This window comes from Nerophis ophidion, linkage group LG28 (assembly GCF_033978795.1).
Source record: "Nerophis ophidion isolate RoL-2023_Sa linkage group LG28, RoL_Noph_v1.0, whole genome shotgun sequence".
NCBI lineage: Eukaryota > Metazoa > Chordata > Actinopteri > Syngnathiformes > Syngnathidae > Nerophis > Nerophis ophidion.
Window position 1 is genome coordinate 885,943 of NC_084638.1, and position 27,623 is coordinate 913,565.

The 27,623-nt window shown below is 37.1% G+C and overlaps 1 protein-coding gene across 2 annotated transcripts in view; it reads right to left on the reverse strand.

Moving 5' to 3' along the window:
- LOC133544896 (origin recognition complex subunit 2-like) overlaps window positions 1-25,190 on the reverse strand; it is a 58,869-nt gene extending 33,679 nt beyond the window's left edge. For both annotated transcript variants that reach the window (XM_061890132.1, XM_061890131.1), the window contains exons 1-4: window positions 25,036-25,190; window positions 19,116-19,287; window positions 18,964-19,025; window positions 18,785-18,903 (exon numbers count right to left, since the gene is read on the reverse strand). In XM_061890132.1, coding sequence (XP_061746116.1) covers window positions 18,785-18,903; window positions 18,964-19,025; window positions 19,116-19,287; window positions 25,036-25,135 — 453 coding nt within the window. In that variant the 5' untranslated portion in view covers window positions 25,136-25,190. The remainder of the gene's footprint in view (window positions 1-18,784; window positions 18,904-18,963; window positions 19,026-19,115; window positions 19,288-25,035) is intronic.
- Window positions 25,191-27,623: the final 2,433 nt, after the last annotated feature.

Sequence of the window (27,623 nt, forward strand, 5' to 3'; positions counted from 1 at the left end):
AAATAAAATTCTGCGAAATACAGCGGAACCTTTTAAAAGTGTACAGGTTGTGCAATCCACAGCACTTAACCTTTTTCCCATTTTTTTATTTTGCAGCCTGATAGATTTGTTATTGTCCTCAAAATTCTACACACAATAGCCCGCAATCAAAATGTGAAAAGTGGTTTTATTTAGCAAATTGATTAAAAATTAAAGCTTCACATGTAGATAAATATTCAGAGACTAGTCTCACACTATTATGTTAGATCCACTATGGACTGGACTCTCACACTATTATGTTAGATCCACTATGGACTGGACTCTCACACTATTATGTTAGATCCACTATGGACTGGACTCTCACAATTATGTTAGATCCACTATGGACTGGACTCTCACACTATTATGTTAGATCCACTATGGACTGGACTCTCACACTATTATGTTAGATCCACTATGGACTGGACTCTCACTATTATGTTAGATCCACTATGGACTGGACTCTCACACTATTATGTTAGATCCACTATGGACTGGACTCTCACACTATTATGTTAGATCCACTATGGACTGGACTCTCACACTATTATGTTAGATCCACTATGGACTGGACTCTCACAATTATGTTAGATCCACTATGGACTGGACTCTCACACTATTATGTTAGATCCACTATGGACTGGACTCTCACACTATTATGTTAGATCCACTATGGACTGGACTCTCACTATTATGTTAGATCCACTATGGACTGGACTCTCACTATTATGTTAGATCCACTATGGACTGGACTCTCACTATTATGTTAGATCCACTATGGACTGGACTCTCACTATTATGTTAGATCCACTATGGACTGGGCTCTTACAATATTATGTTAGATCCTCTATGGACTGGACTCTCACACTATTATGTTAGATCCACTATGGACTGGACTCTCACTATTATGTTAGATCCACTATGGACTGGACTCTCACTATTATGTTAGATCCACTATGGACTGGACTCTCACACTATTATGTTAGATCCACTATGGACTGGACTCTCACTATTATGTTAGATCCACTATGGACTGGACTCTCACACTATTATGTTAGATCCACTATGGACTGGACTCTCACACTATTATGTTAGATCCACTATGGACTGGACTCTCACTATTATGTTAGATCCACTATGGACTGGACTCTCACTATTATGTTAGATCCACTATGGACTGGACTCTCACTATTATGTTAGATCCACTATGGACTGGACTCTCACTATTATGTTAGATCCACTATGGACTGGGCTCTTACAATATTATGTTAGATCCTCTATGGACTGGACTCTCACACTATTATGTTAGATCCACTATGGACTGGACTCTCACTATTATGTTAGATCCACTATGGACTGGACTCTCACTATTATGTTAGATCCACTATGGACTGGACTCTCACACTATTATGTTAGATCCACTATGGACTGGACTCTCACTATTATGTTAGATCCACTATGGACTGGACTCTCACTATTATGTTAGATCCACTATGGACTGGACTCTCACTATTATGTTAGATCCACTATGGACTGGACTCTCACTATTATGTTAGATCCACTATGGACTGGACTCTCACTATTATGTTAGATCCACTATGGACTGGACTCTCACTATTATGTTAGATCCACTATGGACTGGACTCTCACTATTATGTTAGATCCACTATGGACTGGACTCTCACTATTATGTTAGATCCACTATGGACTGGACTCTCACTATTATGTTAGATCCACTATGGACTGGACTCTCACACTATTATGTTAGATCCACTATGGACTGGACTCTCACTATTATGTTAGATCCACTATGGACTGGACTCTCACTATTATGTTAGATCCACTATGGACTGGACTCTCACTATTATGTTAGATCCACTATGGACTGGACTCTCACTATTATGTTAGATCCACTATGGACTGGACTCTCACAATATTATGTTGGATCCACTATGGACTGGACTCTCACTATTATGTTAGATCCACTATGGACTGGACTCTTACAATATTATGTTAGATCCACTATGGACTGGACTCTCACTATTATGTTAGATCCACTATGGACTGGACTCTCACACTATTATGTTAGATCCACTATAGACTGGACTCTTACAATATTATGTTAGATCCACTATAGACTGGACTCTTACAATATTATGTTAGATCCACTATGGACTGGACTCTATTATGTTAGATCCGCTATAGACTGGACTTTCACTATAATGTTAGATCCACTATGGACTGAACTCCCACACTATTATGTTAGATCCACTATGGACTGGACTCTCACTATTATGTTAGATCCGCTATAGACTGGACTTTCACTATAATGTTAGATCCACTATGGACTGGACTCTCACTATTATGTTAGATCCACTATGGACTGGACTCTCACTATTATGTTAGATCCACTATGGACTGGACTCTCACAATATTATGTTAGATCCACTATGGACTGGACTCTCACTATTATGTTAGATCCACTATGGACTGGACTCTTACAATATTATGTTAGATCCACTATGGACTGGACTCTCTCACTATTATGTTAGATCCACTATGGACTGAACTCCCAAACTATTATGTTAGATCCACTATGGACTGGACTCTCACTATTATGTTAGATCCGCTATAGACTGGACTTTCACTATAATGTTAGATCCACTATGGACTGGACTCTCACTATTATGTTAAATCCACTATGGACTGGACTCTCACAATATTATGTTAGATCCACTATGGACTGGACTCTCACTATTATGTTAGATCCACTATGGACTGGACTCTCACTATTATGTTAGATCCACTATGGACTGGACTCTTACTATTATGTTAGATCCACTATGGATTGGACTCTCACAATATTATGTTGGATCCACTATGGACTGGACTCTCACTATTATGTTAGATCCACTATGGACTGGACTCTTACAATATTATGTTAGATCCACTATGGACTGGACTCTATTATGTTAGATCCGCTATAGACTGGACTTTCACTATAATGTTAGATCCACTATGGACTGAACTCCCACACTATTATGTTAGATCCACTATGGACTGGACTCTCACTATTATGTTAGATCCGCTATAGACTGGACTTTCACTATAATGTTAGATCCACTATGGACTGGACTCTCACTATTATGTTAGATCCACTATGGACTGGACTCTCACTATTATGTTAGATCCACTATGGACTGGACTCTCACAATATTATGTTAGATCCACTATGGACTGGACTCTCACTATTATGTTAGATCCACTATGGACTGGACTCTTACAATATTATGTTAGATCCACTATGGACTGGACTCTCTCACTATTATGTTAGATCCACTATGGACTGAACTCCCAAACTATTATGTTAGATCCACTATGGACTGGACTCTCACTATTATGTTAGATCCGCTATAGACTGGACTTTCACTATAATGTTAGATCCACTATGGACTGGACTCTCACTATTATGTTAAATCCACTATGGACTGGACTCTCACAATATTATGTTAGATCCACTATGGACTGGACTCTCACTATTATGTTAGATCCACTATGGACTGGACTCTCACTATTATGTTAGATCCACTATGGACTGGACTCTTACTATTATGTTAGATCCACTATGGATTGGACTCTCACAATATTATGTTAGATCCACTATTGACTGGACTCTCATTATTATGTTAGATCCACTATGGACTGGACTCTCACTATTATGTTAGATCCACTATTGACTGGACTCTCACTATTATGTTAGATCCACTATGGACTGGACTCTCACTATTATGTTAGATCCACTATGGACTGGACTCTCACAATATTATGTTAGATCCACTATGGACTGGACTCTCACTATTATGTTAGATCCACTATGGACTGGACTCTCACTATTATGTTAGATCCACTATTGACTGGACTCTCACTATTATGTTAGATCCACTATGGACTGGACTCTCACTATTATGTTAGATCCACTATGGACTGGACTCTCACTATTATGTTAGATCCACTATGGACTGGACTCTCACTATTATGTTAGATCCACTATGGACTGGACTCTCACAATATTATGTTAGATCCACTATGGACTGGACTCTCACTATTATGTTAGATCCACTATGGACTGGACTTCTTACTATAATGTTGGATCCACTATGGACTGGACTCTCACAATATTATGTTGGATCCACTATGGACTGGACTCTCACAATATTATGTTAGATCCACTATGGACTGGACTCTCACTATTATGTTAGATCCACTATGGACCGGACTCTCACAATATTATGTTAGATCCACTATGGACTGGACTCTCACTATTATGTTAGATCCACTATGGACTGGACTCTCACAATTTTAAGTTGGATCCACTATGGACTGGACTCTCACTATTATGTTAGATCCACTATGAACTGGACTCTCACTATTATGTTAGATCCACTATGGACTGGACTCTCACTATTATGTTAGATCCACTATGGACTGGACTCTCACACTATTATGTTAGATCCACCAAGAACTGGACTCTCATATTATGTTAGATCCACTATGGACTGGACTCTCACAATTTTAAGTTGGATCCACTATGGACTGGACTCTCACTATTATGTTAGATCCACCAAGAACTGGACTCTCATATTATGTTAGATCCACTATGGACTGGACTCTCACTATTATGTTAGATCCACTATAGACTGGACTCTCACTATTACGTTAGATCCACTATGGACTGGACTCTCACTATTATGTTAGATCCACTATGGACTGGACTCTCACTATTATGTTAGATCCACTATGGACTGGACTCTCACACTATTATGTTAGATCCACTATGGACTGGACTCTCACTATTATGTTAGATCCACTATGGACTGGACCCTCACACTATTATGTTAGATCCACTATGGACTGGACCCTCACACTATTATGTTAGATCCACCATGGACTGGACTCTCACTATTATGTTAGATCCACTATGGACTGGACTCTCACTATTATGTTGGATCCACTATGGACTGGACTCTCACTATTATGTTAGATCCACTATGGACTGGACTCTCACACTATTATGTTGGATCCACTATGGACTGGACTCTCTCACTATTATGTTAGATCCACTATGGACTGGACGCTCACTATTATGTTAGATCCACTATGGACTGGCCTCTCACACTATTATGTTAGATCCACTATGGACTGGACTTCTCACTATAATATTAGATCCACTACGGACTGGACTCTCACTATAATCTCAGATCCACTATGGACTGGACTCTCACAATTTTAAGTGGGATCCACTATGGACTGGACTCTCACTCTTATGTTAGATCCACTATGGACTGGACTCTCACAATATTACATTAGATCCACTATGGACTGGACTCTCACTATTATGTTAGATCCACTATAGACTGGACTCTCACTATTATGTTAGATCCACTATGGACTGGACTCTCACTATTATGTTAGATCCACTATGGACTGGACTCTCACTATTATGTTAGATCCACTATGGACTGGACTCTCACAATATTACGTTAGATCCACTATGGACTGGACTCTCACACTATTATGTTAGATCCACTATGGACTGGACTCTCACTATTATGTTAGATCCACTATAGACTGGACTCTCACTATTATTTTAGATCCACTATGGACTGGACTCTCACTATTATGTTAGATCCACTATGGACTGGACTCTCACTATTATGTTAGATCCACTATGGACTGGACTCTCACTATTATGTTAGATCCACTATGGACTGGACTCTCACAATATTACATTAGATCCACTATGGACTGGACTCTCACTATTATGTTAGATCCACTATAGACTGGACTCTCACTATTATGTTAGATCCACTATGGACTGGACTCTCACTATTATGTTAGATCCACTATGGACTGGACTCTCACTATTATGTTAGATCCACTATGGACTGGACTCTCACAATATTACGTTAGATCCACTATGGACTGGACTCTCACACTATTATGTTAGATCCACTATGGACTGGACTCTCACTATTATGTTAGATCCACTATAGACTGGACTCTCACTATTATTTTAGATCCACTATGGACTGGACTCTCATTATTATGTTAGATCCACTATGGACTGGACTCTCACTATTATGTTAGATCCACTATGGACCGGACTCTCACAATAATATGTTTGATCCACTAGGGACTGGACTCTCATTATAATGTTAGATCCACTATGGACCGGACTCTCACTATTATGTTCGATCCACTATAGACTGGACTCTCACTATTATGTTAGATCCACTATGGACTGGACTCTCACTATTATGTTAGATCCACTATGGACTGGACTCTCACACTATTATGTTAGATCCACCAAGAACTGGACTCTCATATTATGTTAGATCCACTATGGACTGGACTCTCACTATTACGTTAGATCCACTATGGACTGGACTCTTACAATATTATGTTAAATCCACTATGGACTGGATTCTCACTATAATGTTAGATCCACTATGGACTGGACTCTCACAATATTATGCTAGATCCACTACGGACTGGACTCTCACTATAATGTTAGATCCACTATGGACTGGACTCTCACAATTTTAAGTTGGATCCACTATGGACTGGACTCTCACTCTTATGTTAGATCCACTATAGACTGGACTCTCACACTATTATGTTAGATCCACTATGGACTGGATTCTCACTATTATGTTAGATCCACTATGGACTGGACTCTCACAATATTATGCTAGATCCACTACGGACTGGACTCTCACTATTATGTTAGATCCACTATGGACTGGACTCTCACAATTTTAAGTTGGATCCACTATGGACTGGACTCTCACTCTTATGTTAGATCCACTATAGACTGGACTCTCACAATATTATGTTAGATCCACTATGGACTGGACTCTTACAATATTATGTTAAATCCACTATGGACTGGATTCTCACTATTATGTTAGATCCACTATGGACTGGACTCTCACTATTATGCTAGATCCACTATGGACTGGACTCTCACTATTATGTTAGATCCACTATGGACTGGACTCTATTATGTTAGATCCGCTATAGACTGGACTTTCACACTATTATGTTAGATCCACTATGGACTGGACTCTCACACTATTATGTTAGATCCACTATGGACTGAACTCCCACACTATTATGTTAGATCCACTATGGACTGGACTCTCACTATTATGTTAGATCCGCTATAGACTGGACTTTCACTATAATGTTAGATCCACTATGGACTGGACTCTCACTATTATGTTAGATCCACTATGGACTGGACTCTCACTATTATGTTAGATCCACTATGGACTGGACTCTCACAATATTATGTTAGATCCACTATGGACTGGACTCTCACTATTATGTTAGATCCACTATGGACTGGACTCCTACAATATTATGTTAGATCCACTATGGACTGGACTCTCTCACTATTATGTTAGATCCACTATGGACTGAACTCCCAAACTATTATGTTAGATCCACTATGGACTGGACTCTCACTATTATGTTAGATCCGCTATAGACTGGACTTTCACTATAATGTTAGATCCACTATGGACTGGACTCTCAGTATTATGTTAAATCCACTATGGACTGGACTCTCACAATATTATGTTAGATCCACTATGGACTGGACTCTCACTATTATGTTAGATCCACTATGGACTGGACTCTCACTATTATGTTAGATCCACTATGGACTGGACTCTTACTATTATGTTAGATCCACTATGGATTGGACTCTCACAATATTATGTTAGATCCACTATTGACTGGACTCTCATTATTATGTTAGATCCACTATGGACTGGACTCTCACTATTATGTTAGATCCACTATTGACTGGACTCTCACTATTATGTTAGATCCACTATGGACTGGACTCTCACTATTATGTTAGATCCACTATGGACTGGACTCTCACTATTATGTTAGATCCACTATGGACTGGACTCTCACTATTATGTTAGATCCACTATGGACTGGACTCTCACAATATTATGTTAGATCCACTATGGACTGGACTCTCACTATTATGTTAGATCCACTATGGACTGGACTCTCACTATTATGTTAGATCCACTATTGACTGGACTCTCACTATTATGTTAGATCCACTATGGACTGGACTCTCACTATTATGTTAGATCCACTATGGACTGGACTCTCACTATTATGTTAGATCCACTATGGACTGGACTCTCACTATTATGTTAGATCCACTATGGACTGGACTCTCACAATATTATGTTAGATCCACTATGGACTGGACTCTCACTATTATGTTAGATCCACTATGGACTGGACTTCTTACTATAATGTTGGATCCACTATGGACTGGACTCTCACAATATTATGTTAGATCCACTATGGACTGGACTCTCACTATTATGTTAGATCCACTATGGACCGGACTCTCACAATATTATGTTAGATCCACTATGGACTGGACTCTCACTATTATGTTAGATCCACTATGGACTGGACTCTCACAATTTTAAGTTGGATCCACTATGGACTGGACTCTCACTATTATGTTAGATCCACTATGAACTGGACTCTCACTATTATGTTAGATCCACTATGGACTGGACTCTCACTATTATGTTAGATCCACTATGGACTGGACTCTCACACTATTATGTTAGATCCACCAAGAACTGGACTCTCATATTATGTTAGATCCACTATGGACTGGACTCTCACTATTATGTTAGATCCACTATGGACTGGACTCTCACAATTTTAAGTTGGATCCACTATGGACTGGACTCTCACTATTATGTTAGATCCACCAAGAACTGGACTCTCATATTATGTTAGATCCACTATGGACTGGACTCTCACTATTATGTTAGATCCACTATAGACTGGACTCTCACTATTACGTTAGATCCACTATGGACTGGACTCTCACTATTATGTTAGATCCACTATGGACTGGACTCTCACTATTATGTTAGATCCACTATGGACTGGACCCTCACACTATTATGTTAGATCCACCATGGACTGGACTCTCACTATTATGTTAGATCCACTATGGACTGGACTCTCACTATTATGTTGGATCCACTATGGACTGGACTCTCACTATTATGTTAGATCCACTATGGACTGGACTCTCACACTATTATGTTAGAGCCACTATGGACTGGACTCTCTCACTATTATGTTAGATCCACTATGGACTGGACGCTCACTATTATGTTAGATCCACTATGGACTGGCCTCTCACACTATTATGTTAGATCCACTATGGACTGGACTTCTCACTATAATATTAGATCCACTACGGACTGGACTCTCACTATAATCTCAGATCCACTATGGACTGGACTCTCACAATTTTAAGTGGGATCCACTATGGACTGGACTCTCACTCTTATGTTAGATCCACTATGGACTGGACTCTCACAATATATTATGTTAGATCCACTATGGACTGGACTCTCACTATTATGTTAGATCCACTATGGACTGGACTCTCACAATATTACATTAGATCCACTATGGACTGGACTCTCATTATTATGTTAGATCCACTATAGACTGGACTCTCACTATTATGTTAGATCAACTATGGACTGGACTCTCACTATTATGTTAGATCCACTATGGACTGGACTCTCACTATTATGTTAGATCCACTATGGACTGGACTCTCACACTATTATGTTAGATCCACTATGGACTGGACTCTCACTATTATGTTAGATCCACTATAGACTGGACTCTCACTATTATTTTAGATCCACTATGGACTGGACTCTCATTATTATGTTAGATCCACTATGGACTGGACTCTCACTATTATGTTAGATCCACTATGGACCGGACTCTCACAATAATATGTTTGATCCACTAGGGACTGGACTCTCATTATAATGTTAGATCCACTATGGACCGGACTCTCACACTATTATGTTCGATCCACTATAGACTGGACTCTCACTATTATGTTAGATCCACTATGGACTGGACTCTCACTATTATGTTAGATCCACTATGGACTGGACTCTCACACTATTATGTTAGATCCACCAAGAACTGGACTCTCATATTATGTTAGATCCACTATGGACTGGACTCTCACTATTACGTTAGATCCACTATGGACTGGACTCTTACAATATTATGTTAAATCCACTATGGACTGGATTCTCACTATAATGTTAGATCCACTATGGACTGGACTCTCACAATATTATGCTAGATCCACTACGGACTGGACTCTCACTATAATGTTAGATCCACTATGGACTGGACTCTCACAATTTTAAATTGGATCCACTATGGACTGGACTCTCACTCTTATGTTAGATCCACTATGGACTGGACTCTCACACTATTATGTTAGATCCACTATGGACTGGACTCTCACAATATTATGTTAGATCCACTATGGACTGGACTCTCACAATATTATGCTAGATCCACTACGGACTGGACTCTCACTATTATGTTAGATCCACTATGGACTGGACTCTCACAATTTTAAGTTGGATCCACTATGGACTGGACTCTCACTCTTATGTTAGATCCACTATAGACTGGACTCTCACAATATTATGTTAGATCCACTATGGACTGGACTCTTACAATATTATGTTAAATCCACTATGGACTGGATTCTCACTATTATGTTAGATCCACTATGGACTGGACTCTCACTATTATGCTAGATCCACTATGGACTGGACTCTCACTATTATGTTAGATCCACTATGGACTGGACTCTCACACTATTATGTTAGATCCACTATGGACTGGACTCTCACTATTATGTTAGATCCACTATGGACTGGACTCTCACTCTTATGTTAGATCCACTATAGACTGGACTCTCACAATATTATGTTAGATCCACTATGGACTGGACTCTCACTATTATGTTAGATCCACTATGGACTGGACTCTCACACTATTATGTTAGATCCACTATGGACTGGACTCTCTCACTATTATGTTAGATCCACTATGGACTGGACTCTCACTCTTATGTTAGATCCACTATAGACTGGACTCTCACAATATTATGTTAGATCCACTATGGACTGGACTCTCACTATTATGTTAGATCCACTATGGACTGGACTCTCACTATTATGTTAAATCCACTATGGACTGGACTCTCACAATATTATGTTAGATCCACTATGGACTGGACTCTCACTATTATGTTGGATCCACTATGGACTGGACTCTCACTATTATGTTAGATCCACTATGGACTGGACTCTTACTATTATGTTAGATCCACTATGGATTGGACTCTCACAATATTATGTTAGATCCACTATGGACTGGACTCTCACACTATTATGTTAGATCCACTATGGACTGGACTCTCACAATATTATGTTAGATCCACTATGGACTGGACTCTCACTATTATGTTAGATCCACTATGGACTGGACTCTCACTATTATGTTAGATCCACTATTGACTGGACTCTCACTATTATGTTAGATCCACTATGGACTGGACTCTCACTATTATGTTAGATCCACTATGGACTGGACTGGACTCTCACAATATTATGTTAGATCCACTATGGACTGGACTCTCACTATTATGTTAGATCCACTATGGACTGGACTTCTTACTATAATGTTGGATCCACTATGGACTGGACTCTCACAATATTATGTTGGATCCACTATGGACTGGACTCTCACAATATTATGTTAGATCCACTATGGACTGGACTCTCACTATTATGTTAGATCCACTATGGACCGGACTCTCACAATATTATGTTAGATCCACTATGGACTGGACTCTCACTATTATGTTAGATCCACTATGGACTGGACTCTCACAATTTTAAGTTGGATCCACTATGGACTGGACTCTCACTATTATGTTAGATCCACTATGAACTGGACTCTCACTATTATGTTAGATCCACTATGGACTGGACTCTCACTATTATGTTAGATCCACTATGGACTGGACTCTCACACTATTATGTTAGATCCACCAAGAACTGGACTCTCATATTATGTTAGATCCACTATGGACTGGACTCTCACTATTACGTTAGATCCACTATGGACTGGACTCTCACTATTATGTTAGATCCACTATGGACTGGACTCTCTCACTATTATGTTAGATCCACTATGGACTGGACGCTCACTATTACGTTAGATCCACTATGGACTGGACTTCTCACTATAATATTAGATCCACTACGGACTGGACTCTCACTATAATCTCAGATCCACTATGGACTGGACTCTCACAATTTTAAGTGGGATCCACTATGGACTGGACTCTCACTCTTATGTTAGATCCACTATGGACTGGACTCTCACAATATTATGTTAGATCCACTATGGACTGGACTCTCACTATTATGTTAGATCCACTATGGACTGGACTCTCACAATATTACATTAGATCCACTATGGACTGGACTCTCACTATTATGTTAGATCCACTATAGACTGGACTCTCACTATTATGTTAGATCCACTATGGACTGGACTCTCACTATTATGTTAGATCCACTATGGACTGGACTCTCACTATTATGTTAGATCCACTATGGACTGGACTCTCACAATATTACGTTAGATCCACTATGGACTGGACTCTCACACTATTATGTTAGATCCACTATGGACTGGACTCTCTCACTATTATGTTAGATCCACTATGGACTGGACGCTCACTATTATGTTAGATCCACTATGGACTGGACTTCTCACTATAATATTAGATCCACTACGGACTGGACTCTCACTATAATCTCAGATCCACTATGGACTGGACTCTCACAATTTTAAGTGGGATCCACTATGGACTGGACTCTCACTCTTATGTTAGATCCACTATGGACTGGACTCTCACAATATTATGTTAGATCCACTATGGACTGGACTCTCACTATTATGTTAGATCCACTATGGACTGGACTCTCACTATTATGTTAGATCCACTATGGACTGGACTCTCACAATATTATGTTAGATCCACTATGGACTGGACTCTCACTATTATGTTAGATCCACTATGGACTGGACTCTCACTATTATGTTAGATCCACTATTGACTGGACTCTCACTATTATGTTAGATCCACTATGGACTGGACTCTCACTATTATGTTAGATCCACTATGGACTGGACTGGACTCTCACAATATTATGTTAGATCCACTATGGACTGGACTCTCACTATTATGTTAGATCCACTATGGACTGGACTTCTTACTATAATGTTGGATCCACTATGGACTGGACTCTCACAATATTATGTTGGATCCACTATGGACTGGACTCTCACAATATTATGTTAGATCCACTATGGACTGGACTCTCACTATTATGTTAGATCCACTATGGACCGGACTCTCACAATATTATGTTAGATCCACTATGGACTGGACTCTCACTATTATGTTAGATCCACTATGGACTGGACTCTCACAATTTTAAGTTGGATCCACTATGGACTGGACTCTCACTATTATGTTAGATCCACTATGAACTGGACTCTCACTATTATGTTAGATCCACTATGGACTGGACTCTCACTATTATGTTAGATCCACTATGGACTGGACTCTCACACTATTATGTTAGATCCACCAAGAACTGGACTCTCATATTATGTTAGATCCACTATGGACTGGACTCTCACTATTACGTTAGATCCACTATGGACTGGACTCTCACTATTATGTTAGATCCACTATGGACTGGACTCTCTCACTATTATGTTAGATCCACTATGGACTGGACGCTCACTATTATGTTAGATCCACTATGGACTGGACTTCTCACTATAATATTAGATCCACTACGGACTGGACTCTCACTATAATCTCAGATCCACTATGGACTGGACTCTCACAATTTTAAGTGGGATCCACTATGGACTGGACTCTCACTCTTATGTTAGATCCACTATGGACTGGACTCTCACAATATTATGTTAGATCCACTATGGACTGGACTCTCACTATTATGTTAGATCCACTATGGACTGGACTCTCACAATATTACATTAGATCCACTATGGACTGGACTCTCACTATTATGTTAGATCCACTATAGACTGGACTCTCACTATTATGTTAGATCCACTATGGACTGGACTCTCACTATTATGTTAGATCCACTATGGACTGGACTCTCACTATTATGTTAGATCCACTATGGACTGGACTCTCACAATATTACGTTAGATCCACTATGGACTGGACTCTCACACTATTATGTTAGATCCACTATGGACTGGACTCTCTCACTATTATGTTAGATCCACTATGGACTGGACGCTCACTATTATGTTAGATCCACTATGGACTGGACTTCTCACTATAATATTAGATCCACTACGGACTGGACTCTCACTATAATCTCAGATCCACTATGGACTGGACTCTCACAATTTTAAGTGGGATCCACTATGGACTGGACTCTCACTCTTATGTTAGATCCACTATGGACTGGACTCTCACAATATTATGTTAGATCCACTATGGACTGGACTCTCACTATTATGTTAGATCCACTATGGACTGGACTCTCACTATTATGTTAGATCCACTATGGACTGGACTCTCACAATATTATGTTAGATCCACTATGGACTGGACTCTCACTATTATGTTAGATCCACTATGGACTGGACTCTCACTATTATGTTAGATCCACTATTGACTGGACTCTCACTATTATGTTAGATCCACTATGGACTGGACTCTCACTATTATGTTAGATCCACTATGGACTGGACTGGACTCTCACAATATTATGTTAGATCCACTATGGACTGGACTTCTTACTATAATGTTGGATCCACTATGGACTGGACTCTCACAATATTATGTTGGATCCACTATGGACTGGACTCTCACAATATTATGTTAGATCCACTATGGACTGGACTCTCACTATTATGTTAGATCCACTATGGACCGGACTCTCACAATATTATGTTAGATCCACTATGGACTGGACTCTCACTATTATGTTAGATCCACTATGGACTGGACTCTCACAATTTTAAGTTGGATCCACTATGGACTGGACTCTCACTATTATGTTAGATCCACTATGAACTGGACTCTCACTATTATGTTAGATCCACTATGGACTGGACTCTCACTATTATGTTAGATCCACTATGGACTGGACTCTCACACTATTATGTTAGATCCACCAAGAACTGGACTCTCATATTATGTTAGATCCACTATGGACTGGACTCTCACTATTACGTTAGATCCACTATGGACTGGACTCTCACTATTATGTTAGATCCACTATGGACTGGACTCTCTCACTATTATGTTAGATCCACTATGGACTGGACGCTCACTATTATGTTAGATCCACTATGGACTGGACTTCTCACTATAATATTAGATCCACTACGGACTGGACTCTCACTATAATCTCAGATCCACTATGGACTGGACTCTCACAATTTTAAGTGGGATCCACTATGGACTGGACTCTCACTCTTATGTTAGATCCACTATGGACTGGACTCTCACAATATTATGTTAGATCCACTATGGACTGGACTCTCACTATTATGTTAGATCCACTATGGACTGGACTCTCACAATATTACATTAGATCCACTATGGACTGGACTCTCACTATTATGTTAGATCCACTATAGACTGGACTCTCACTATTATGTTAGATCCACTATGGACTGGACTCTCACTATTATGTTAGATCCACTATGGACTGGACTCTCACTATTATGTTAGATCCACTATGGACTGGACTCTCACAATATTACGTTAGATCCACTATGGACTGGACTCTCACACTATTATGTTAGATCCACTATGGACTGGACTCTCTCACTATTATGTTAGATCCACTATGGACTGGACGCTCACTATTATGTTAGATCCACTATGGACTGGACTTCTCACTATAATATTAGATCCACTACGGACTGGACTCTCACTATAATCTCAGATCCACTATGGACTGGACTCTCACAATTTTAAGTGGGATCCACTATGGACTGGACTCTCACTCTTATGTTAGATCCACTATGGACTGGACTCTCACAATATTATGTTAGATCCACTATGGACTGGACTCTCACTATTATGTTAGATCCACTATGGACTGGACTCTCACAATATTACATTAGATCCACTATGGACTGGACTCTCACTATTATGTTAGATCCACTATAGACTGGACTCTCACTATTATGTTAGATCCACTATGGACTGGACTCTCACTATTATGTTAGATCCACTATGGACTGGACTCTCACTATTATGTTAGATCCACTATGGACTGGACTCTCACAATATTACGTTAGATCCACTATGGACTGGACTCTCACACTATTATGTTAGATCCACTATGGACTGGACTCTCACTATTATGTTAGATCCACTATAGACTGGACTCTCACTATTATTTTAGATCCACTATGGACTGGACTCTCAATATTATGTTAGATCCACTATGGACTGGACTCTCACTATTATGTTAGATCCACTATGGACCGGACTCTCACAATAATATGTTTGATCCACTAGGGACTGGACTCTCATTATAATGTTAGATCCACTATGGACCGGACTCTCACTATTATGTTCGATCCACTATAGACTGGACTCTCACTATTATGTTAGATCCACTATGGACTGGACTCTCACTATTATGTTAGATCCACTATGGACTGGACTCTCACACTATTATGTTAGATCCACCAAGAACTGGACTCTCATATTATGTTAGATCCACTATGGACTGGACTCTCACTATTACGTTAGATCCACTATGGACTGGACTCTTACAATATTATGTTAGATCCACTATGGACTGGATTCTCACTATTATGTTAGATCCACTATGGACTGGACTCTCACAATATTATGCTAGATCCACTACGGACTGGACTCTCACTATTATGTTAGATCCACTATGGACTGGACTCTCACAATTTTAAGTTGGATCCACTATGGACTGGACTCTCACTCTTATGTTAGATCCACTATAGACTGGACTCTCACAATATTATGTTAGATCCACTATGGACTGGACTCTTACAATATTATGTTAAATCCACTATGGACTGGATTCTCACTATTATGTTAGATCCACTATGGACTGGACTCTCACTATTATGCTAGATCCACTATGGACTGGACTCTCACTATTATGTTAGATCCACTATGGACTGGACTCTCACTATTATGTTAGATCCACTATGGACTGGACTCTCACTATTATGTTAGATCCACTATGGACTGGACTCTCACACTATTATGTTAGATCCACTATGGACTGGACTCTCTCACTATTATGTTAGATCCACTATGGACTGGACTCTCACTCTTATGTTAGATCCACTATAGACTGGACTCTCACAATATTATGTTAGATCCACTATGGACTGGACTCTCACAATATTATGTTAGATCCACTATGGACTGGACTCTCACTATTATGTTAGATCCACTATGGAATGGACTCTCACTATTATGTTAGAGCCACTATGGACTAGATTCTGACTCTTAAGTTAGAGCCACTATGGACTGGACCAGACGTTTTTTCCTCAATTGAGCCAAATTGAATTCTGTCTCTTTTTTATTCCTTGCTTCTTGTCTTGTTTAATAGATGTCATCAGTGTTTGAACCTGACACAAATGCTTAAAATTCCCAGTGTTCCTGAATACAACCTCACACACAGTAACTGTCATTGGTGCCAAATGAGGAAGTGCTGTGTTGTTTTGGCCACTACTAGGTGTTATGAGGGCGCGTTAAGATTGCCAATAATGTTTAAAAAGAGCAGCAGACTGTGCACAAAGATCTTTTTCTTTTCTCTCCCGTTTTGGTTATTGTCGTGTAAAACCGGCATTGGCGCTATCATACAACCAGGTTTCGGTACACCATTCCTACTCATTTTGGAGCTTCCGGCGTTTAGACTTCACCTTGCGTGTCCTGTCTCTTCTTTGAACTGTTTTGTGACCAAAGGCAGCGGCTGTTTACAACCCCCTTCCTTTAGAAAACAGCTGTTGCCACGTAATCAGGGAAAGTCCAATCAAGAGACGATGTGTACAATCTTTTGTCAGAGCAAGGTGGGACACAGTACAAAGAGTACAGTCCAGACGTTTCTCCTCAATTGAGCCAAATTGAATTCTGTCTCTGTTTAATTCCTTGCTTCTTGTGTTGTTTAATAGATTACATCATTGTTTGAACCTGACACAAATAATTAAAATCTTTTTTTTTTCTCCCGTTTTGTCGTGTAAAATCGGCATTGGCGCTATCATACAACCAGGTTTCGGTACACCATCCCTACTCATTTTGGAGCTTCCGGCGTCTGGACTTTACCTTGCGTGTCCTGTCTCTTCTTTAAACTGTTTTGTGACCAAAGGCAGCGGCTGTTTACAACCCCCTTCCTTTAGAAACAGCTGTTGCCACGTAATCAGGGAAAGTCCAATCAAGAGACGATGTGTACAATCTTTTGTCAGAGCAAGGTGGGACACAGTACAAAGAGTACAGTCCAGACGTTTCTCCTCAATTGAGCCAAATTGAATTCTGTCTCTGTTTAATTCCTTGCTTCTTGTCTTGTTTAATAGATTACATCATTGTTTGAACCTGACACAAATAATTAAAATCTTTTTTTTTTCTCCCGTTTTGTCGTGTAAAATCGGCATTGGCGCTATCATACAACCAGGTTTCGGTACACCATCCCTACACATTTTGGAACTTCCGGCGTTTAGACTTCACCTTGCGTGTCCGAATCAGTTTGTGGTCTCTGAACTCGGTCAGCTGTGTCCTCAGAGTGAGGTCAGAGTTCACCAGGAAGGACTCCCGGCAACGCTGGTAGAAGTCTTGGAATGACAACCCTGCACAAACAAAACGGTTTCACCTTCAAATTAAAATAGTAGCATTTGAGACGTGTGTACCTGTGTATGAAGGGTTGTCTTTGTTCTCCAGCTGAAATTCAACCAGTAGTTTGAAAATACCTCTGGGGGGTAAAAAAAAATAAACAGTATTTTAGCATTCAGAGCACCCAAACAGCTTTTACACAGATGTGTAATCAAAGGGCAAAGGGTACCTTGCGTTCGGCGTCAAGCTGCGGAGCACATGTGTAAGGGAGGACAGGGCCAGGGCACCCGTTTGCTGAACCAGAAGAGAGTTCTCATAGGATGTCTCCTCGGCGTAGTGCTGGAACGTCACACACTCCCACCACAGCCAGTTGAACTGGCTCTGCTTGAACTGGTCCCACACTGAAATTACACAGGAGAGACTTACACAGAAATTTAAAAAAATTAAACAAAAAACTGATTTTTTTTAAACACACACATTTCACCCACATTCAATATAAGAGCATAATTTGAGGTAAAAAAAAATGCAGTTCCATAAATTCAGTCGGCCCAATGCATTATTTGATATAAAAAAATGCAGGTGACAAAATTAAACACATAAAATGTAGTTACATAAATTCAGTGTCCAAAATCATAATAAAGACACAAGTTAACTTCCATAAAAATGTCTTCATGTTTTGAAGCAACAAATATTTCTGTAGTGAATTTTTCCACATTGAATTTTAACACATTGTAATTGATAAACTGATTTTTTAAACACACTAATTTTACCCACAACTTTTTATTAAATAAAATTGTCCGCATTATATGATGTAAAAAAAATTCAGTTGACAAAATTAAACGCAAAAAAATGCATTTACATGAATTCAGTGTCCAAATTCGTAATAAAGACACAGTTTAACTTCTATAGAAATATTTCTGCACTGAATTTTTTTAGGAACGAAAAAACAAAAAATTAAGAGCATAATTTGATGTAAAAAAAAATGCAGTGTTCAAAATCATAATAAAGACAAGTTTTTTCCAGACTGAATTAAAAAAAAATGCAACAAAAACTGAATTTTTAAACACACACATTTTAACCCACATTCAACATCGTAATTGATAAAGTGATTTTTTTAAACACACTAATTTTGCCCACAACTTTTTTTTTTTCATTGGATAAAAAGTTGTGGGCAAAATTAGTGTTTAAATAAGCAATTTATCAATTACAAATTTTTAAAATTCAGTGTGGAAAAATTCACTACAGAAATATTTGTTGCTTCAAAACATGAAGACATTTTTATGGAAGTTAACTTGTGTCTTTATTATGATTTTGGACACTGAATTCATGTAACTACATTTTATGTGTTTAATTTTGTCAACTGCATTTTTTTATATCAAATAATGCATTGGGCCGACTGAATTTATGGAACTGCATTTTTTTTTTTTTTTTTACATTAAATTATGCTCTTATATTGAATTTGGGTGAAATGTGTGAGTTTAAAAATTCTGTTTTTGTTACATTTTTTTTTTATTTCAGTGTGGAAAAAAAATCAGTCATAAAAAAATTCAGTGCAGAAATATTTCTATGGAAGTTAAACTGTGTCTTTATTACAATTTTGGACACTGAATTTATGTAAAGGCATTTTTTTTTTGCGTTTGTGTCAACTGAATTTTTTTTACATCAAATAATGCGGACAATTTTTCTTAATAAAAAGTTGTGGGTAAAATTAGTGTTTAAAAAATCAATTTATCAATTAATAATTTTTAAAATTCAGTGTGGAAAAATTCACTACAGAAATATTTGTTGCTTCAAAACATGAAGACATTTTTATGGAAGTTAACTTGTGTCTTTATTATGATTTTGGACACTGAATTTATGTAACTACATTTTATGTGTTTAATTTTGTCAACTGCATTTTTTGTATAAGATAATGCATTGGGCCGACTGAATTTATGGAACTGCATTTTTTTTTACATCAAATTATGCTTTTGTATTAAATGTGGGTGAATTTTAAAACATTGTAATTGATAAACACACAAATTTTACCCACAACTTTTTATTAAATAAAATTGTCCGCATTATATGATGTAAAAAAAATTCAGTTGACAAAATGAAACGCAAAAAAATGCAGTTAAATGAAATAAGAGTGTCCAAAATTGTAATAAAGACACAGTTTGACTTCCATGGAAATATTTCTGCACTGAATTTTTTTATGACTGAATTTTTCCACACTGAATTTTTAACAAAATGTAACAAAAAACTGAATTTTTAAACACACACATTTCACCCACATTTAATACAAAAGCATAATTTAAGGTAAAAAAAAATGCAGTTCCATAAATTCAGTCGGCCCAATGCATTATTTGGTATAAAAAAATGCAGTTGACAAAATTAAACACATAAAATGTAGTTACATAAATTCAGTGTCCAAAATCATAATAAAGACACAAGTTAACTTCCATAAAAATGTCTTCATGTTTTGAAGCAACAAATATTTCTGTAGTGAATTTTTCCACATTGAATTTTAAAAAATTGTAATTGATAAATTGATTATTTAAACGCTAATTTTGCCCACAACTTTTTATCCAATGAAATTGTCCGCATTATTTGATGTAAAAAAATTCAGTTGACAAAACTAAACGCAAAAAAAAAGCCTTTACATGAATTCAGTGTCCAAAATTGTAATAAAGACACAGTTTAACTTCCATAGAAATATTTCTGCACTGAATTTTTTTATGACTGAATTTTTTCCACACTGAATTTAAAAAAAAAAAATGTAACAAAAACTGAATTTTTAAACACACACATTTCACCCACATAAGAGCATAATTTGATGTAAAAAAAAAAATGCAAGCAACAAATATTTCCGTAGTGAATTTTTCCACACTGAATTTTAAAAATTTGTAATTGATAAATTGATCATTTAAACACTAATTTTGCCCACAACTTTTGTGGGCAAAATTAGTGTGTTTAAAAAAATCACTTTATCAATTACAATGTTGAATGTGGGTTAAAATGTGTGTGTTTAAAAATTCAGTTTTTGTTGCATTTTTTTTTTTTAATTCAGTCTGGAAAAAAATTGTCTTTATTATGATTTTGACACTGATTTTATGTACCTGCATTTTTTTTTACATCAAATTATGCTCTTAATTTTTCGTTTTTTCGTTCATAAAAAAATTCAGTGCAGAAATATTTCTATGGAAGTTAAACTGTGTCTTTATTACAATTTTGGACACTGAATTCATGTAAAGGCATTTTTTTTGCGTTTAATTTTGTCAACTGAATTTTTTTTAGATCATATAATGCGGACAATTTCATTGGATAAAAAGTTGTGGGTAAAATTAGTGTTAAAATAATAAATTTATCAATTACACTTTTTTAAAATTCAGTGTGGAAAAACTCACTACAGAAATATTTGTTGCTTCAAAACATGAAGACATTTTTATGGAAGTTAACTTGTGTCTTTATTATGATTTTGGACACTGAATTTATGTAACTACATTTTATGTGTTTAATTTTGTCAACTGAATTTTTTTATATAAGATAATGCATTGGGCCGACTGAATTTATGGAACTGCATTTTCTTTTTTACATCAAATTATGCTTTTATATTAAATGTGGGTGAATTTTAAAACATTGTAATTGATAAACACACAAATTTTACCCACAACCTTTTATTAAATAAAATTGTCCGCATTATATGATGTAAAAAAAAATTCAGTTGACAAAATGAAACGCAAAAAAATGCAGTTAAATGAAATAAGAGTGTCCAAAATTGTAATAAAGACACAGTTTGACTTCCATAGAAATATTTCTGCACTGAATTTTTTTATAACTGAATTTTTCCACACTGAATTTTTAACAAAATGTAACAAAAAACTGAATTTTAAAACACACACATTTCACCCACATTCAATATAAGAGCATAATTTAAGGTAAAAAAATGCAGTTCCATAAATTCAGTCGGCCCAATGCATTATTTGATATAAAAAAATGCAGTTGACAAAATTAAACACATAAAATGTAGTTACATAAATTCAGTGTCCAAAATCATAATAAAGACAAGTTTTTTCCAGACTGAATAAAAATTAAAAAAATGCAACAAAAACTGAATTTTTAAACACACACATTTTAACCCACATTCAACATTGTAATTGATAAAGTGATTTTTTTTAAACACTAATTTTGCCCACAACTTTTGTTTTTCATTGGATAAAAAGTTGTGGGCAAAATTAGTGTTTAAATAAGCAATTTATCAATTACAAATTTTTAAAATTCAGTGTGGAAAAATTCACAACAGAAATATTTGTTGCTTCAAAACATGAAGACATTTTTATGGAAGTTAACTTGTGTGTTTATTATGATTTTGGACACTGAATTCATGTAACTACATTTTATGTGTTTAATTTTGTCAACTGCATTTTTTTATATCAAATAATGCATTGGGCCGACTGAATTTATGGAACTGCAATTTTTTTTACATCAAATTATGCTCTTATATTGAATGTGAGTGAAATGTGTGTGTTTAAAAATTCAGTTTTTTGTTACATTTTTTTAAAAATTCAGTGCGGAAATATTTCTATGGGAGTTAGCTGTGACTTTATTACAATTTTGGACACTGAATTCATGTAAATGCATTTTTTTTGCGTTTTGTCAACTGAATTTTTTTACATCAAATAATGCGGACAATTTCATTGGATAAAAAGTTGTGGGCAAAATTGTGTTTAAATAATAAATTTATGAATGACAATTTTTTAAAATTCAGTGTGGAAAAATTCACTACAGAAATATTTGTTGCTTCAAAACATCCATCCATTTTCTACCGCTTATTCCCTTTTGGCGTCGCGGGGGGCGCTGGCGCTTATCTCAGCTACAATCGGGCGGAAGGCGGGGTACACCCTGGACAAGTCACCACCTCATCACAGGGCCAACACAGATAGACAGACAACATTCACGGCTTCAAAACATGAAGACATTTTTATGGAAGTTAACTTGTGTCTTTATTATGATTTTGGACACTGAATTTATGTAACTACATTTTATGTGTTTAATTTTGTCAACTGCATTTTTTATATCAAATAATGCATTGGGCCGACTGAATTTATGGAACTGCAATTTTTTTTACATCAAATTATGCTCTTATATTGAATGTGGGTGAAATGTGTGTGTTTAAAAATTCTGTTTTTTGTTACATTTTAAAAAAAATTCAGTGCAGAAATATTTCTATGGAAGTTAAACTGTGTCTTTATTACAATTTTGGACACTGAATTCAGGTAACTGCATGTTTTTTGCGTTTTGTCAACTGAATTTTTTTAACATCAAATAATGCGGACAATTTCATTGGATAAAAAGTTGTGGGCAAAATTGTGTTTAAATAATAAATTTATCAATGACAATTTTTTAAAATTCAGTGTGGAAAAATTCACTACAGAAATATTTGTTGCTTCAAAACATCCATCCATCCATCCATCCATCCATTTACTACCGCTTATTCCCTTTCGGCGTGGCGGGGGGCACTGGCGCCTATCTCAGCTACAATCTGGCGGAAGGCGGCGTACACCCTGGACAAGTCACCACCTCATCACAGGGCCAACACAGATAGACAGACAACATTCACGGCTTCAAAACATGAAGACATTTTTATGCAAGTTAACTTGTGTGTTTATTATGATTTTGGACACTGAATTTATGTAACTACATTTTATGTGTTTAATTTTGTCAACTGCATTTTTTTACATCAAATAATGCATTGGGCCGACTGAATTTATGGAACTGCATTTTTTTTTACCTCAAATTACGCTTTTATATTGAATGTGGGTGAAATGTGTGTGTTTAAAAATTCAGTGTTTGTTGCATTTTTTTTTTTAATTCAGTGTGGAAAAAACTTGTGTCTTTATTATGATTTTGGACACTGAATTTATGTACCTGCATTTTTTTTTACCTCAAATTATGCTCTTAATTTTGCGTTTTGAGTCTTCGTGTTTTGAATAGAAATATTTCGGCACTGAATTTTTTTTAAATGAATTTTCAAACACACACATTTCACCCACATTCAATGTTAGAGCATCATTTGATGTAAACAAAAATTCAGTGTCCAAAAAAGCTTTTGTAACAAAGACCCACATGAAGTTTCATGCAAACAACAACTATCAATGATCAATACTAACCAAGAGGAGCATTGATGTGGTCGATAGTAGCCACCAGGTGAACGTTGGGCAGGGACGCCAGCTGCCCCAGTGCACTCTGGGTCTTCTCCCCACGCAGCATAGGTCCGTCAATATTATTGATCAACAAGTAGATATGACGATCTGGGCCTGATTGAATGAATGAATGAATGAAATAAGTTTATTTCGGTCATATAATCAATCAAATCAATCAACCATTTTGTGTGATCAGTTTTACAGTACACGTTATATGTATACAATAATGCACATTTACACACACGAAAGAAAAGAAAAAGAAGCACCAAAAAAGCTTATATTTGCCTATCCTATACCTTCACAGAAGATTAGATTGCCTGGAACATCAACGTTTAAAAAAATAAAAATAATCAAAAATCAATGGGATGAAAGTAATTGTTACTATATTTTATCATTTTCAATTATTTCACCTTTCAATGTTTTCTTAAACCTTACCAAAGAAGTGAAGTGAATTATATTTATATAGCGCTTTTCTCTAGTGACTCAAAGCGCTTTACATAGTGAAACCCAATATCTAAGTTACATTTAAAGCAGTGTGGGTGGCACTGGGAGCAGGTGGGTAAAGTGTCTTGCCCAAGGACACAACGGCAGTGACTAGGATGGCGGAAGCGGGAATCAAACCAGGAACCGTCAAGTTGCTGGCATGGCCGCTCTATTATAAGATAAAATAAACAAACCGTATTTGGATATAGATACCGTTCAGCTCATCACTGAGCTTGTTCCACCATTTAACTCCTAAAACTGTAATACATTTGTATTTTATATTTGTTCTCGCTTTACCTATTTCAAAAATCGATATCCCCCGTAAATGATAGTTTTCTCCTCTTAAATGAAATAAATAAATAAATGATAAATGGGTTGTACTTGTATAGCGCTTTTCTACCTTCAAGGTACTCAAAGCGCTTTGACACTACTTCCACATTTACACACACATTCACACACTGATGGAGGGAGCTGCCATGCAAGGCGCCAACCAGCACCCATCAGGAGCAAGGGTGAAGTGTCTTGCTCAGGACACAACGGACGTGACGAGGTTGGTTCTAGGTGGGATTTGAACCAGTGACCCTCGGGTTGCGCACGGCCACTCTCCCACTGCGCCACGCCAGCCTGAGAATACAAGCTGCAAGGCTGTTGTTCTTTACTCCAAACCAGGGATGCACCGAAATGAAAATTTGTGGCCGAAGCCGAAGCCGAATAAAATTTAAACGCATGGCCGAATACCGAATAATGAATGCAGTTTTTCACAATTTTTCTAATATTGCATAAATAGCCTAGAATAAATATTTAGACATGTTTTTCAAATAAAGTATTTTTTTGTGTTGAATATTGGCATTTTTTTAATATTCCAGTTGCCTTTTCTTTTCAAAAAAAGCACAAAGTTGTTCATTTATATTAGGCCTTCAAACAAAACATGCATTCCAAAAAAATTAAAGTGCATTAAAGTGGATAAACCCACAACAAATGAATTATTGTCCTTTTGGCAAAAGTCTGCTTAGCCACAGTAGATATGCTAATAATGTAAACAGAAGGCTCAAGTAAATCTCAATAAGTGTGTGCTTGTAACCTCATACACTTATACAGGTACACAACATTGTAACCTCATACACTTATACAGGTACACTACATTGTAACCTCATACACTTATACAGGTACACTACATTGTAACCTCATACACTTATACAGGTACACTACATTGTAACCTCATACACTTATACAGGTACACAACATTGTAACCTCATACACTTATACAGGTACACAACATTGTAACCTCATACACTTATACAGGTACACAACATTGTAACCTCATACACTTATACAGGTACACAACATTGTAACCTCATACACTTATACAGGTACACAACATTGTAACCTCATACACTTATACAGGTACACAACATTGTAACCTCATACACTTATACAGGTACACAACATTGTAACCTCATACACTTATACAGGTACACAACATTGTAACCTCATACACTTATACAGGTACACAACATTGTAACCTCATACACTTATACAGGTACACAACATTGTAACCTCATACACTTATACAGGTACACAACATTGTAACCTCATACACTTATACAGGTACACAACATTGTAACCTCATACACTTATACAGGTACACAACATTGTAACCTCATACACTTATACAGGTACACAACATTGTAACCTCATACACTTATACAGGTACACAACATTGTAACCTCATACACTTATACAGGTACACAACATTGTAACCTCATACACTTATACAGGTAGCCTACACAACATTGTAACCTCATACACTTATACAGGTACACAACATTGTAACCTCATACACTTATACAGGTACACAACATTGTAACCTCATACACTTATACAGGTACACAACATTGTAACCTCATACACTTATACAGGTACACAACATTGTAACCTCATACACTTATACAGGTACACAACATTGTAACCTCATACACTTATACAGGTACACAACATTGTAACCTCATACACTTATACAGGTACACAACATTGTAACCTCATACACTTATACAGGTACACAACATTGTAGC